The following is a 15961-nucleotide window of genomic DNA, read 5'->3' on the forward strand; positions in this document are numbered from 1 at the left end:
GTTCTTGGAATGCCCCTCAACGCAATTTTCTCATATGTTAAAAGAGATGAGTTAATACAAAATAAGACAACCATGTAGTTATAAAAATAGGTATGAATCAGAGTTAGCTTACAAGGAAACGTAAATAGACGTCTGCAAACGGGTTGAGTAAGTAAAATAACGCTAAAATCTAAATAAATGGGGAAATTAGATTTTAGAGTGATTTTGGCGTCTGTGTTTTTTTTCACACATTGCTTCCCCTTCAAGTGGCGTTGGCGTGTTGCCTTGGATAATGACAACTAAGGTGAGAAGAAGAAGGCGAATATGTACAGCTCTAAATGACGCCTACTCTTGGACGTGTTTAAGGAGCAGGCTTGTTCCAATTTCATTCCCAATTAAAAGAAGCAGCATCACAGTTTGAATGCTTTGACTCTTCAAAATGTTAGGCAATGCCACTCCTAGGCACAACTATTATCACAATTCACATAACACCGCCCACAAGAATGCTACTAAACACCATATCCCACCCACAGCATAAGACTCCGGCAGCAACCTCGTCGTCCTCGCCATGTCGTCCGTGTATTCAGGTCCTGTCACTGTTATCTCATCCCCTTCTCCGTTCGGCCCTCTGCTCCACATCCCCAGGTTGTTATCCCTGCCATTTTCCACATCCCATTTAATCAGAAATGCAAACATGACACATGAACATCCCAAAATAGATTACTAAGTACAAGACAGCCAAGAAGAAAACCTGGAAATGCCGAGCACACCGGCGTGCATTACGAGGAAATCAATGTGATCGGCCGACTTAGGCTCGACGCTGTAGGCCTTCTCGTACTTGACCTCCACGCCTTCGCCGGAAGCCACGAAGAATGCTCCGTTTACCATTACGTCCCCTTCCGATCTCCAGTTCCACCCCTTCCACTTCCCTTCCTCCGTGTCCACTCTCTTGGTCACCTCCTTCGCGAACGGATTCGTTGGCGCCGTGTACCGATTCCCCTGGCTGTTGATCGTAGGGTTTCCGCTGCCTCCGATCGCGTACATCTCCCAGTGCGTGTAGTCGTTGTTGACGACATGGATGTATCCCTTCCGGCACCTCGGCATCCTCTGCACCAGCTGCTCGCCGAAGTGATTGAAGGCGATGGTAACCTGCATGCCGGAGTCCGGCTGGTACTCGTCGCTGTGGCCCAGCAGCATCACCTCGTTGTGATGCGAGAAGTAGTTGTTGGAAATGGTGATGCCCGTGGAACCCATAACCGCGTCGATCAACCCGTCCCTGCACCGGGACAGCGTGCAGTGGTCGATCCATATGTCTTTCGACCCGAATATCGATATCCCGTCGCCGTCCGATTCCGTTCGCCACCCGTAGTGATCTGGGCTCGACCGCACGTTAGCCTCCCCTGCTCACCCACCCACACCACAAAAGTCTTTTTTAACCTTGGATTCTTCCCAATTACGCATATTCCGCAAATGTAAATTCACAGTCGAGGGTAAAATCAAAATTATGTACTGTGCATAGTGCTAGGAGCATAGATCAGTTTACGGTCTAAAAGTTGACTAATCGCTAAAATCCAGAATCATGACCGGGCCCGCCAAGAAGAGTAGACAACAATAATTTCTTGACTCTTGAGACAGAGATCAGTCAAGTATGCATTAAACTTGCACTGTGAGTTTGTGACTCCAGCCATGCATTTTATTTAACCACAATGTCTATTGAACCTCCAAAGATTATAATTTGGCAAAGCAAGCACTTTATTATGACAAAATAATGGCACGAGTCATCAAACGGCGAAGACAATCGTCTCCAACTCCAATATGTCATCTTCCTCTTTCATATTTTTAATTAATCCAGTTAACATAACTGTACGTGCCATCCTGTTTCCGGTCGTTAATATTAAAGTCGGGCCTGGGTGAATGAATTCAAAACTTTCAATAACGATTCCAATAACAAAACTGAATACGAACATCTCCCTTTCCCGCTTTAGGTTGATTATCCACTTTCACATTAAACGAATTTTACCGAATATCAAGTTAAATAAAGAGAAATGCTGCAAATGATAGTGACCTGAGGGATGACAATGGTGGATGTGAACGTTGTGAATGATGACATTGCTAATATACTGGAGAGTGATGCAGCCACCGCCCACAATATGAACGTCAGCCCCACGGCCATCGATAGTTTTGTGGCTATTGAAGATGAGCTCCTGAGACAATTTAATCATCATATTACTGGGAAACACAATCCACAGTGGCTGCGTCTGAATCACGGCGTATCTGAGAGTACCAGGTTTCGGGTTCACGGCGTCGTCGTCAGAGGAGTCGGTGACGATGTAGAATTCGCCACCCTGGCCTCCCTTGGCGTACTGACCGAACCCAATGGCGCATTCAGCTAACCTCTGCCTGTTATTGGGCCAATCTGGGTCGCATTTCCAGCAATCGTCAATTGGGTTCCCTGTTAAACACGACGGCTCTTGTATCTGCGACTCTGCTAGCATTTTCCTTCTCACAATTGAAGCATTCACTTTCCTACAATAGAAGCATGAACAAATAATGATAACGAAATGGATATTCACCCAGATCTAGCCATTCGACCTATTCTAGGATGCTAAGTTACAATGTAGGACCACCCACTGGAAAAACAGAGTGTTCTGCATCATACGCCTAAGAAAAAGGGGTAACATGTACCTGTGAAATTCTCGAACGACAGAATCGGGGTCGGGATGCTGGCCAGGAAGAGTGAGGTTCAGCATTGCTCTCCCAAGCGGTGAAAACGACACCAGAAAGAACAGAGCAATGCAGATTAGTTGGAGCATTGTTGAAGAAGATGAAGGAGGGTCAGCAGGTCACTGTTCTCACTCACTCTCAGAGCCTAACTGCCATGGCCAGCAACTTGTCCAGAAGAGTTGCTAGGGTTGGGTTAGAAGCATTAATAATAAGCCGAGATTACACTAGCAAGTGAGATACAGAAATGGGAGAGAGAGAGTGTGTGTGAACAGAAGCAGAGAATAATTGGCTGCATTATCCTCCTAATACTCTGTTTAACAGTGTCATTTTGTATTTACGATTTGGAGGCTTTTTACTTGTAATGATAGTTAAGGCGTGTTTAGAAGAACTTATGACAATAATGATGCACAAAGGTAAAGAGCGGGAAAGGAGAGAGAAGAAAGAAGCTTGTGGCAATGTGGATGGGAATCCGGCTGTTCTCGAGGAACTGGTCTGGGGTTTTTGGCGCAACTCGCAACGCATCGCGAGAGCGTGTGTTTGAAAATGGGGCCTCTCTTTGAGCTTAAAATTCCACTTTACTGTCAGTGTAACTTCTGAGGAAATTAAATGCACGCACCAATGAGTGCAGGTACCTGCTGGCTCCATTTTTCCGGGCAGTATGGCCTTTTGACTTTTGGATACCTGTACCCTAAATTCAAGCTCCACTATCTAGTGAATTGATTAAGAATAAGAAATAAAATCCAGGGGTGGATTAAAGCCAAGTAGTAATTTGCTCCCCTGCGTTTTTCAGCATATCCATTATAATGATTGTCTCGACAGAACAAAAAGAGTACTATGTATTAAAAAACACTATCCACCATGATATATAATGGACATAATCCGGTTGCTTTAAGCTGAATTGACGCAATTTGCGGGGTTATATGCTTTTATAGCAGCCCTGAATTAACAGAGCGATAACTTTGCTGTTTTCTGGTAAGCTTTTTGAATGAACTCGCCGTTCGGATTCGCGCTTTGGCCGCCATTGTTTTCTTGTCTTCTAATCCCTCCATTTTTATTCGTAAAAAAAAAAAACTATATCACATAATTTAAAAAAATTAATTAATTATATTAATTGTGTATGTTAGTAAAAAAAAATTAAACAAGAATACTCTTCATTAATTATACTAATCAAGTCTTTATCAATTTCATCATTGGTAGTCATAAGAGATTTATAACTACAAGCATTACCAACTTTTAACTTATTTCTCCTCTAAATATAAATAAAAACAGAGGGACTACCTTCTGAATAGTGCATATGTCGCCACATACAAATCACAAATGATACTAAAAAGTTTTTCAATAATAGCACTTTTTTATTTAATTAAACTTTATGATAATTGCGAATGAGGACGATTTATAACCACACTTGAATAAGTAGATATTGTGTTCTTTAACCTTCCTACGTAAAAACCGGCCACTCGAGGAAGTTAGACGGCATGAGATTGTTTAGAAAATAGGCCAAAATGCTCGTAGTTTTGTTCTTGCAAACTTAAAATCGCTCTAAAGAGCTAATTCGAAGGACTCAAACATGTTAATGAAGTGAGAATGTTCTGGCGAGAAGCCAGCGGCTTATGAGAAGTAACCCCATCACTCGGGTTTTATCCGGGCAGTGTCTCAGGCTCAAGCAAACCCAAAAGGCTTAAAAGGAAGGAATGATGGTCCCACACTCTCACTTGTCACTTTGTCAGGGCAGGTGAAGATATGGAGCTGATGTGCTTACAGATTGCTCATATATAACCCCTCTAATTTTTTTTAAATTATTTTTACTAATATGATCAATTCCAATATAAAAAAATATAAAAAATAAAATTTAATAAAATTAAAAACACAATTTTCAAAAATAAAAAATATAATATAATATTATTTTTATTTTTCTCTTTCTTATTTTTAAAAATAATTTAAATATTTTATTTAAAATATAATGTTATTATTAATTTAATAATTTATAAAATGAATCACTTTACTTGTTAAGGTGTGACTAATAAAATAGAACGGATGGCGTATTAGTTAGAAGCGCGCAGTACTGTCCCTCAACTACCCCATATTCGGTTGTTTCTTTTCATAAACATTTGGGGCCCATTCAAAAGAAAAAGGGTGAAGACAACTAAAAAAAAACACACACACAAATATGAATCTGCAAAGAGCCTCGTGATGATCCAGTTGCCTTTAAAGTCGTTATCTTTATTGTTACTCCGCACCCCTTTTTTGAGGAAAAACAATTAAAGTTCTCTAGTTTTTTAACCCAGAGTTTTGGCTTCTGTATAAAGTCTTTCTTAATTTTGGGTCCAAATATCAGTAAATCATGGAATGTGAAGTATTGCATTATCGATTTCGTAAATAAATAAAATCTTCGGCACGCGAGTCACGTGCAGTAGGAATATATAAAAATCTTTCAATCTTATTTGATCCACTCTAACTCAAGATAATTTCAATCTTATTCTATCCGTATACATATTGGTCTTTTAGGACCAAAAAGACTAAAAAGATCAGACTATTTTTTTTGGTTAAACTAGACAAGAGATTAAGCATCCGGACCACTTAATCCAGTCCAATCCTATTAATTTTTTTATTATAATTATAATTAATTTATTTTTGACAAATGTTTGAAGTATAACTGATGCTAAGGAGATGATTGTATGAAGATTTGTTGAGTTTGTTTCTAAATTATTGTTGTAATGTAGTGTTGTTGAATTTTATTGAGTGCTGTTTTTGTTAAAGTTATAAATTTAAATTATATAATAGAGATATATTTTTTTCTTATTGTTAGAAATTATTATGAATTTATTATTATTATAAGTATTTTTACTATCTTAATTGAATTTATTATGTTGAAATGAATTATTGCCTTTCATAAAATAAAAATAAAAAGAAGCTAAGTAAGTACTAGACTGACAGGACTAGTCTTATAGTCCTATGGACCAAGTTCAGTCTTGTTGATTTTTGGATTATCACTGGACAAGATCGGACTACGGGTTACCTAACCCAATCTTTTTCATAAAGAGACCAGGCTTCTGGTTAGAACGAAGTCTAATGCCGTCCTGTCTTTTATTCAGTCCTACATACAGATAGTCAGTGCCACCACATGAAGAAATACTCTCTCCTATCCTTTTTTTTATATAAATAATTTCTACCAACTTTATCAATATTGATATATTAAAAATATAAAAATAAAAATAAATAAAATTTTAAACATAATTTTTAAGTAAAAAAATAAGCTACTTATATAATACTCCCTCCATTTTAAATTATAAGACACTTTGATAAAATAAAATTTTATTAATAATATTTTTTTAATATTATTCTTCTCATATATTCTCTTGCTTCAATATTCTATTGTTAATAGAGTATTAAATGAAGAGTATTTTTAAAAGTTAATATTTTTATTTTGAAAAAATAAAATTATAAAGTGCATTTAATAAACTTTATTGATATATAAAATTTTATCTAAAAATATTTTATAATTTAGGACCGAGAAAGTATTATTTTTTTTGGTTCTCTCTCTTACTTTTTAAGGATAATTTAAAAATTTTAATTTAAAATAAAATAATTTTATTAACTAATAGCTTGTAAGATGAGCTAAATTATGCTTTTAAAATGTGACTGACATACGGAACGAAAGATGAATCTGCGAACGTTGCATGATATAAAGAACGGCAGATAAAAATGAAAATGAACATTTTTAATACAGTATTCTCTTGGATTCTATTTATAAGATATGCTTTAAAAGGTTTATTTGATTTTATTTTTAAATCATGGTGTGGTGTTTTAGGTAATACTCCCTTCATTTAAAAATATAAAATATTTTTTAAAAAGTTAGATGTTTAAAAATATAAAGCATTTTTAATTTTTGATGTGTAATCATTTTTTTTAAAAGTACCCCTATTGATAATAACTTTATATTTATTGTAAGATATTTAATATGGATAAATATAAAAAGATAAGGTTAGTTAAAAAGTAATTAATTACTTTATTAGGGGATGAGATTTGATTAAAAATAATTTATATTTTTTAACAAAAGGAGTATTTAAAAGATATTTTTAAATTTTTTTTATAAAAAAGTAATATGACATTGTTTTTTAAATTATTATATAAAAAAATATTTGTAATTTTATACATTTATTTTTTTCATTTTTTTTATGTTAATATGAACGAGGTTGGTAAGTATAATTTATAAAGAGCACGGGAGGAGGAATAGTGTTCATATTCTTTTCGTCTCCAACACGGAAAGTGCAACACTCCGAACTAATATCTGCGTAATTTGCTTCTGTTCCTGTCTTTATAGTTTCGAGTATTTGGTATTTAGGACTGCACAAGTGATTGAATGATATTGAATTTTAATCTAACCTAAAGTTCAACCACTTTCATAAAAAAAATTAAATTAGATAACTTGTAATTTAATCTTGTTTAATAATAATTCAAAAATTAATAAAATTAAATTTGATTCATAAGATTAAGAAATTAATCCTGTTAATATAATACTCACTTAATTTTTTTTCTTTTTTCTTCTATAAGAGATAATAATCCATTTAAACTTAATAAATTTAATGAAGATGATAAAAATACTTATGATAATAATAAATTCATAATAATTTTTAACAACAAAAAAAATATCTATGTTATGATCAAAATGATTTAAATTTATAATTTTAACAAAAATAACACTTAACAAACTTCAACAATACTATGTTATAATAATAATTTAGAGACAAACTCAAAAAATTTTCTTACAATTATCTCCTTAATGTCAATTACTTTTAAAGCATTAATTAAAAATAAATAATTATAATTATATTAAATAAATTAATAGAATAAGATTGAATTAAATCATCTAGATGCCCAATCTCTTCTTTAATCTAATCTGAAAAAATAATATAATCTTTTTAATTTTTTTAATTTTAAAAGACTAGCACAGCACAGTTTGGTACATGGTAGAAACGAGGGCCCACCTTAATTAATTTGGATTGTCTTCACATGAGGCGAACTTTAGAGAGATGAGAATGTAGCTGCCATAAATTAAGTTGACAGAACCGGACAACCGTCACCAGCAAGCAGAGGTCAGTCTTGTGGAGGCTCAGAATAAAAAAGAGCCTCTGGTGCTTACCCAGAACTGTGGTGAAGCAGCAACTTGGCGGCGGTTGTTCATTGGGGAGCTTTGCTTTGAGCCTTCAACCTTCATCAGAGACTGTGCAGGCACGCTGATATCAAATCTTGATATTCGGGTGACACCAATTAGAACACGCTGATCGAGGCCGGCAGGGAGAACCCACGACTCCTCAGAGACAGCGAGGAGACGCGTAGTGGCCGCACATGCTACGGTGATGACCTTTTTGACTATGGTCACTCCTTGTTGCTTGGTGGGCTCCACCGCTTTGACTGTTTTGACACTGTAACTACTTTTATTTTAAAAATGACAAAATAGTCTAAAAAAAATTAATTAATTTAACTTAAAATTAAGTGTCAATTTTTAAAAATTTATAAATTTAATTTTTAATTTTACAATTTAATTATGATAAATTTATAATTTATTTTTTAATTATATTATTTAATTATATTAAGATTTAAAGTATAAATTATAAATTTATCATAATAAAAATGTAAAATTAAAACTGAACTTATAAATTTTTAAATTTAGTGTTTGAAATTTAAATTAAATTAATTAATTTTTTTAGAACTTTCTTATCAGTTTTCCCTTATATTTCTTGGGTTTGGTGGGGTCTTTATAGTGCTATTTTATCTCCTATTAATTCGTGACTCTACGAGGGTAGGGTACGCAGATTTCAATCTAAGCAACGCAATTAGGATAAGATTATTATTATTATTATTATTATTATTATAATACTAGAAATAAAATATTCGCCCATTATATTAAGTTCATGCGCGGTCCCCCCAACGTAATTGTCCTCAATATTCTGGTCATTCTTAGGCTTAGTTTGAATGGGGGAAAAAGTAAGAGGATAAGATTTAAAAAAAAACGTGAAAAAAAATTCCTAAAATGATAAATTTTTTTTTATTTTTGAGAGTTTTTCTTCATAGTTTTTTCTCTCGTTTATTTTTCTCTCCAGTGAAACAAAGAGTCATTCTCTTTAATCAATATCATTAAAATCATCTATACATTTGAAACCGAGGCGAGTGGATCCCTTTAAAAGTGGTTCGTGCAATAAAAAAAATTAGAAGCAGTATGACTATAATTATCAACGTCAGTATATAATATATTAGAGGCAACACTACTATTTACAAAGTATCAACGGTGCAACTTACATCAGAATCATGCAATGTATATATAAGGCTCGTATCTACTGGAAAATGATCGATATATCACTATATAGAACGAAATTAATTATATACACTTATTGTGCATCTGTATGAATTCTTCAGTTTTCTCCTGTATGTCCAAGACCTTTTCTCTTCATTTTCTTAATCAAATAATGGGAGGGAAGCACATTTTTTTCAGTTAGTTTAATCAAACAAAAGGAGGGGATCAAAATCTTCCCTCATCTCCATCTTTCTGAATCCTTCAAATCAAATGCGCCGTTTACAATAACAGCTAATAAAGAACTTGTGCGATACACGAGTTTTATATTACAATTTTTATAAATAAATTTAAAAAAATAATTTATAATATATATTTTATTCATATATATCATCCAATATATAATGAAATTGTGCAATTATAATAATTAATATTAATATACATACACGTGCACATATCAATATCAAAGTAAAGTAAATGATAAAAACTAAATGCATATTGTGTAAATGGAGGTAATGGAAAATATATTAACAAAAATTTATAATTATTTAAATTAAATTATCGAAGATATTTCTATAAATAATATTAAAAGTTACAAATTTTTGGAACAACCATCCTCCATAAGAACTCATATTTTTAGAATTTTCATGCTTCAAACACGAGAAACAATAATCTATAATTGACTGTTACTAAAAATATGATGAGATATGCACAAACCAATTTGATATAGGATATAGTCTTAGCTCTTATTAATGGCATTGCAAAAGCCAACATAATGAGAAACTTCTTCCTTTTCATAATAAATGAAAAATTGACAACCTTAAATTAGATGGATACATAGAAATACATGGTATACATACTTCCATCCTTCCAATTGATTCAGATATTTCTTAGGCTTCAATAATAAGTTTTCTAACTTATATAACTATAAAACATGTACCATTATAGAATTCCATAAACTTATCAACGTTCTGATTTGCATTAAAATAATCGGGCTACCAACTTTAAGCTTTATTTCACAATTCAATATGCTTGACATTGTAATTTAATTTAAAAATTTGTATAGTGTAAGTCATTAATTATCTCCATCATCTTTAATAATACTATTAAAGCTCGAGTATACAACTCTCTTTTCAAGAAATGAGACCAACACGTAGTTATTTATCTTTTCAACCACATGTAACATAAGAGCTAATATAGTCTTATTTTTAAAATATGAAGAATTATAGATATTAGTAAGAAAATTTGAAAAAATCAAATTAACAATAGATTTTATTGAATTATCTAAGTCATTTAGTAAAAAATTAATTAGGGTCTTAATATCCATAAATCCTTCATTAACTCTAACAGTTCCATTACCAAATGAGATAATCCAATTAGCAAAATTCATACAAGCACTAATAAATGCTCCATTATTTATTACTAATAGTCTCGTCTTTATGGTTAGTGTAAGAAGCTGACAATTGTCCCAAAACAAAGAGTTAATGGTTGAAAAAATAATGTCTTCTCTTAACCCACTTAAAATAATAGGAATGCTACACTTGCTTGAAGTCTTCATCAAACATAGCAACTTTTTCTTTAAGAGGAGGATCATCAGCTAATAGCTACCTTAGAATACCCTTTAAGCATTTTTCAAGAATTTCAAGATAAAACTTATGTGTCATTAAAGCCTCATCTTATCCAGTCAATAACTTGTGAACTAATAATTTAGTCAAGTTACTCCCCTGTTTCACGTTACATATAATGTCTTCAGTCATAGAAAGATAAATAAAATATTTAAGTAAGTTGTTTATCTACCTAGGTGTATTAGATAAGTCATCTTGCTTGATGTTATATTAAAAACTAGTTTATCTCTATATCTTAATGAAGCATAAAGTGTCTACCAAACATACATCTTTCTAGTACCACTATATCCATACAAGGAACAAGAACATTTTTTTTTTCAAATTCAATGGCATTAATAATTTTATCATAAATCTTCTACCTTTAAAAAAAAAAAAAGAAGTTAAGCTTTGATACAACCCTATCATATTTTGGTTCACTTCTTATTAATTCATTTTCACTTGCATTCAAACTTGACATATGAGGTAAAAGTATAGCTCGTAATGTTTAAAATTTTTTTTGTTAGATTGCAGTATTTTCTCAATTTTAATTAGAATTGGTAATATGAGTCGAGCCAGTGGGTCTAACGCTGTCAAAGAGTGACAGGTTGGGTTGTATAATCAAGAGTTCAATTAGATGTTGGCTAGTTTTGACTAGTACCATTTAAATTGACCTGTCAACCTACGAGCTAGCTTACTTATAATTTTCATTTTAAAATTTTAATTGTTTAATTATCCATTTCTTTCTCTTCGAATCTTCTTCACCTTATTCCAATATTTAATTACAGCAATCTTTTTTGTTTAATCAGTATAATATATAGCTAGAGTGAAATATATATAGTAGCCAATACCATTTATTTTAATTAGAGTAAAATACAATCATTTGATCTTCTCCATTCCATTTTGCTAAAATTACATGGATCTCCATTTTATTTTTAAAATTCACACTTTAGTCTAATTTTTAGTCCTAATAGAAATATTCAAGTAAAGATTTTAAAATACTTTAATTTTTAAATTTTAATCATATTAAAAAACCTAAGCATTAATTTTCTCTTATAATGTATTTGTCTATGCTCTCCCTTCTTCAATTTAAGAAACTTTAAATAATTAAATGTGAAAACTTTAAAATAATTAATTTATAAATTTTGTGATCAAATTAATAAAATTTAAAGAACAATAAGCATAAATTATATTGATTAATTTATTCTTATTATTTATTACTTTTCTATTTCATTAAGCTTCTTGTATTTAAGTTTTTAAAATATTATTTTAGACAACTTACACACACACAGCTTTTAAATTAGAAAAGAAGTAAATTAAAAATTAAAATTAAAATTGACAATCCTTTTAAAATTTTAATTTATCTAGCTTAAAATTCAAAATTGAACTTAAAGTCTCCTACATTAAGAACTTAGTGTCTTTTTATTATTAACTACATTATATCAGTAACACAAAATAGCTGAATATATTAACCAATATTATTAATTTATCCTACTCCTATTATAGCATTATCAATATTTTAAGTACTTCTCCAAGTTAAGATTCATTTGGTGGAATTGTTTTACTAAAGATATATTTTAGAGATAATTTTTTGTGCATTTAATTGGTCAATATTTTTTGCACTTTTAACTTATTTAGATGACATAGTTAAATTTTAAATTTCAATATTTATTAATTAACTAAAATGTTGGTTAAGTAAAAATATCATTGAACTAATTAATACTATGTTTTAATAAGAAAATTAAATAATAAGAAAATTTAAATAACATCATTTAATTAGAAAATATGAGTGTTTTTAAATTTGAAACTTCACACAATAAATAATCAATATCTTACCCTTTTAAGAATATTTGATTTTATAAAAGTTCATCAAATTTCAATATTTCATGGTGATTTAAGTTTTAAAGATTTAAATATAGATGAAGAGATGAAAAAAAATAATTTATATTTTTAGAATATATACTGTAAGTATTCTTTTTATTTTGTATACATAAATATTTAAAAATTGAGTTTGAACATATCCATAAATCAACAATCAAACTTAACTTTTAAAGCATATAATCACAAGAAGAATACTAAAATAAAATTTGACTTTTATATAGATTAGTCATGTAAAATTAGACTTCATGATGTTACAAAATTAATTGAAGTGTTAAATGATAAATTTATCCTGTAAACTTATTTTCTGCACAATATTTTCCTCTAATTTTTGAAGACAGTGTAATATCATCCCTATAGTAATAAATGATAATTTAGATCATTAGTTGACCCCAAAATTACTAAAAATGACCATAAAAATTTCAAAAAAGAGAACAAAAAATTCTCTTGATCATTATGTGTATTTTTTACTCCTTGTCTATATTTTTGAATTTTTGTTTACAAATTCTTCATTCAATTAACATTTAAAGTTATCTTTTATTAACATTTGGAGCAATATTGTTCATTAACCCTTAGTCAAACATGTAAGTGTGAAAAGAAAATAGCAAACAAACATCACTTATTTATAATTAGTATCATATCTAAATGAGAGAAAAATTTAATTTGAATTTGACAATCTTATTTAAATAATAGATATTTAGAACCATATTGGTTAAGTTTTTAAAATTTAAGTAAATTTTTTTGAGATCTACAAAATTATATTAAATATTGTTAACCATATAATTTTTTAACTTGAATAAATATAAAAAATAATATTCCTTTTTATACTCAAATTCTTTTTTCTAACCAACCCATTTATAATTTATAATATACTACAATTTTTTGAGATAAAGTATTTATTATTTGATTTGACAAAAGAGATGGGCACAATTTAAGGAGCATGCACAAAATGACATATCAAATTTATTTATATGCATATTAAAACATTCATTACCAGTCAATTTAATAACTTTCTTACTAAAATATTTTATACATGAGATTAATTTAAATAATTAAAATAACTTGAAAAATTTAAATTGTATTTAGTATAAATAATTATTATAAGTAATTTTAAATTTTAAAATTTGAAATATAATTTATTTTTAAAATTCAAGTCAATATACCTTTAATTACTTAAAATAAGACGTTAATCTATCAATATAAATATTTAAAATTATATTGTAACATAAATTTAGCTATATAAATATATATTTAGTGCGCGCGCACAAACCACTATTTTAGTTTATTTATAAATATTTAAAAATTTTGTCCAAACTTATTTACAAAAAATAATAAAGTCTAGCTTTTCAAGCATTAAATCACATATAAAATACAAATAAAATTATTAATAAAAGTTGGCCTAATTCTTATAAGTCTAGTCTTTAAAGACTTAAGTCTATAAATTTATTTTTTAAATAAGTATTTTTCTTAAATTCAACCTTTATTAATAAGATTAGGGTTAAGCTCGAAAACTCATATAGTTTTTTAAAAACATTAAAAATTTTAATTATACTACAAACATACATAGATTATAAGCATTTTAATTAAATATTTAAAAGATAATAATAACCTTTGATGTATAATCAAAATAATACAAACTCTAGAATATAATATAAAGTATACAAGTCTTAATTTTTTATCATCGAAAATGTAAATACAATGTTAAAATATTTTGATAGAAATTTATTTTTGACTACAAATTTTAATATGATTTAAAATTGATTAATTATATTTAATATATATTCAAAATTTTACTGAAATTATTTTTCATTTTGATTTGAATGAGAAAATTGAGTCCAGAAACTGTTCTTGGTCTCTTTTCTTAATCAAAAAAATCATATAATATTGCATCCTTAAAATAAAATATTAAATAAAAATGATCTATATATATAATAAACATAAATAAATTTCATTATTAAAATATATCACAATAAAATAATTTAAAAAATAAAAATTTAATTTTAAAATAAAAATAAATTTAAAAATAAAATAAAAAAATAAATTGAAAATACATTGAAAAAGCACGATTAAAAAATAATGAAATTATATATATATATATATATATAATTTATCATGAGAAATAAAATTTAAAATACTATATTATAATATCTAAAAGAACATAATTAAAAGCTGTAAAAAAATCTTAATGGATTAGAATTAAAATATAGATTGAAAAAATAATTTTAATATTAATATTAATATTTATTACAATTATATAATATATATTTTTATTTTATTAAAAATCCTAATTTAGTGGTTGTATATGGTAAATAACTAATTAAATGAGAGAAAGTGTTATAAATCTTAAGATATTATATAATGGTCTCATAATGAAAGAATAATTACAATTTTAAATAGATAGATTTATATATTTTATTAATTTATTTTTCAAGTTGGACCAGTTAAAATATAACTAAAATTTAATTTTATTATTGTATGAAAATATAAAATAATCTGCTTACTTCATTTTAAATTGTTCAATGTAAATTTTAAATAGATAAATCTAGTTAAGATAAAATAAAAATATATAAAAATAATAAATTGTCTTGAACCTAATTTTATTCTCTAAACCTATTAAATAAATAGGTTCGAAAGAATAAATAATTCTTTCAGACCTATTTTATTTTATTTGATAGACATGTCGTACATATCAAATAAACACTTTATTATTTTCAAAAAATAAATTTAAAAAATTTAAATACATACCAACTAAGTAATTATCATTTGTTACCTCCCTATTTGCAAGTTCTAGAATATCAACAAAATTAAACTTAAAATAATAGATGGAACCTGTTTGAGAATGCAACTTAACATTGGTAGAGAATATGAAAACTAATCTTGTAAAGATGATCTATTGTCTTACATGATCAGGAACATTAAGAGGCCTCAAAAATTGAAATTTTATATATTTTAAAGGGATGTAACATATCTCCAAAATATCTCACAAAAGGCCTTCAAATGATTGCAAAGATCTAATCATCTTATGGCAATGTTGTCCCATAAATAGAATAAGTATTATATATTGAATGTAATTAATGGAATTCAAATTAAAAAAATACAAAAGATATAAACACTTACTTTAGCATTCTTGAAAACTAATTCAATATTAAACGAGGCTCATTTAGGAGGAGAAATTAACATGTGATTTAATTAAAAAATTAAAATGATATATATTAAATATTTATTTTTTTGAGTGTAGATATTAAAGGAATTTTAATTTTACCAAACTTAATATATAAATTTAACATAATGAGATCCTAATCATTAATATATGAAATTAACAATTCAAACAACTGGTTGCAAAATTCAAATTATATAAATATAAAAAAAATTAATATATAAATTTAACACAATGACACCCAAATAATTAAATATATTAATATTTATACTTTATCATATTTATATATTTTTTGAAATTCATGAGGATAGATTTAAATGGTAAAATGCATAT

The 15961-nt window shown here is 28.6% G+C and overlaps 1 protein-coding gene across 1 annotated transcript; it reads right to left on the bottom strand.

Annotated features, from left to right (window-relative positions):
• Nucleotides 1-306: 306 nt before the first annotated feature.
• On the bottom strand, nt 307-3205 carry LOC129297699 (probable pectate lyase 12). The gene is made up of 4 exons (XM_054936053.1): nt 2665-3205; nt 2045-2505; nt 731-1379; nt 307-634 (listed from the first exon to the last, which is right to left on the bottom strand). The coding sequence occupies exons 1-4, from the start codon at nt 2790-2792 to the stop codon at nt 454-456; spliced, it is 1419 nt and encodes a 472-aa protein (XP_054792028.1). The 5' UTR covers nt 2793-3205; the 3' UTR covers nt 307-453.
• Between the last annotated feature and the right edge of the window lie 12756 nt (nt 3206-15961).

Source organism: Prosopis cineraria, unplaced genomic scaffold, assembly GCF_029017545.1.
Source record: "Prosopis cineraria cultivar Desert tree isolate PC_DT_omini unplaced genomic scaffold, ASM2901754v1 PC594, whole genome shotgun sequence".
NCBI lineage: Eukaryota > Viridiplantae > Streptophyta > Magnoliopsida > Fabales > Fabaceae > Prosopis > Prosopis cineraria.

Excerpts from the sequence above, each read along its gene's own strand:
- LOC129297699 (XM_054936053.1), bottom strand. The coding sequence starts at position 2,792 with ATGCTCCAACTAATCTGCATTGCTCTGTTCTTTCTGGTGTCGTTTTCA. Across the intron at positions 2,506-2,664 it reads GTCGTTCGAGAATTTCACAG|GAAAGTGAATGCTTCAATTG; the intron begins GTACATGTTACC and ends CTTCTATTGTAG. Across the intron at positions 1,380-2,044 it reads CCACCATTGTCATCCCTCAG|GGGAGGCTAACGTGCGGTCG; the intron begins GTCACTATCATT and ends GTGGGTGAGCAG.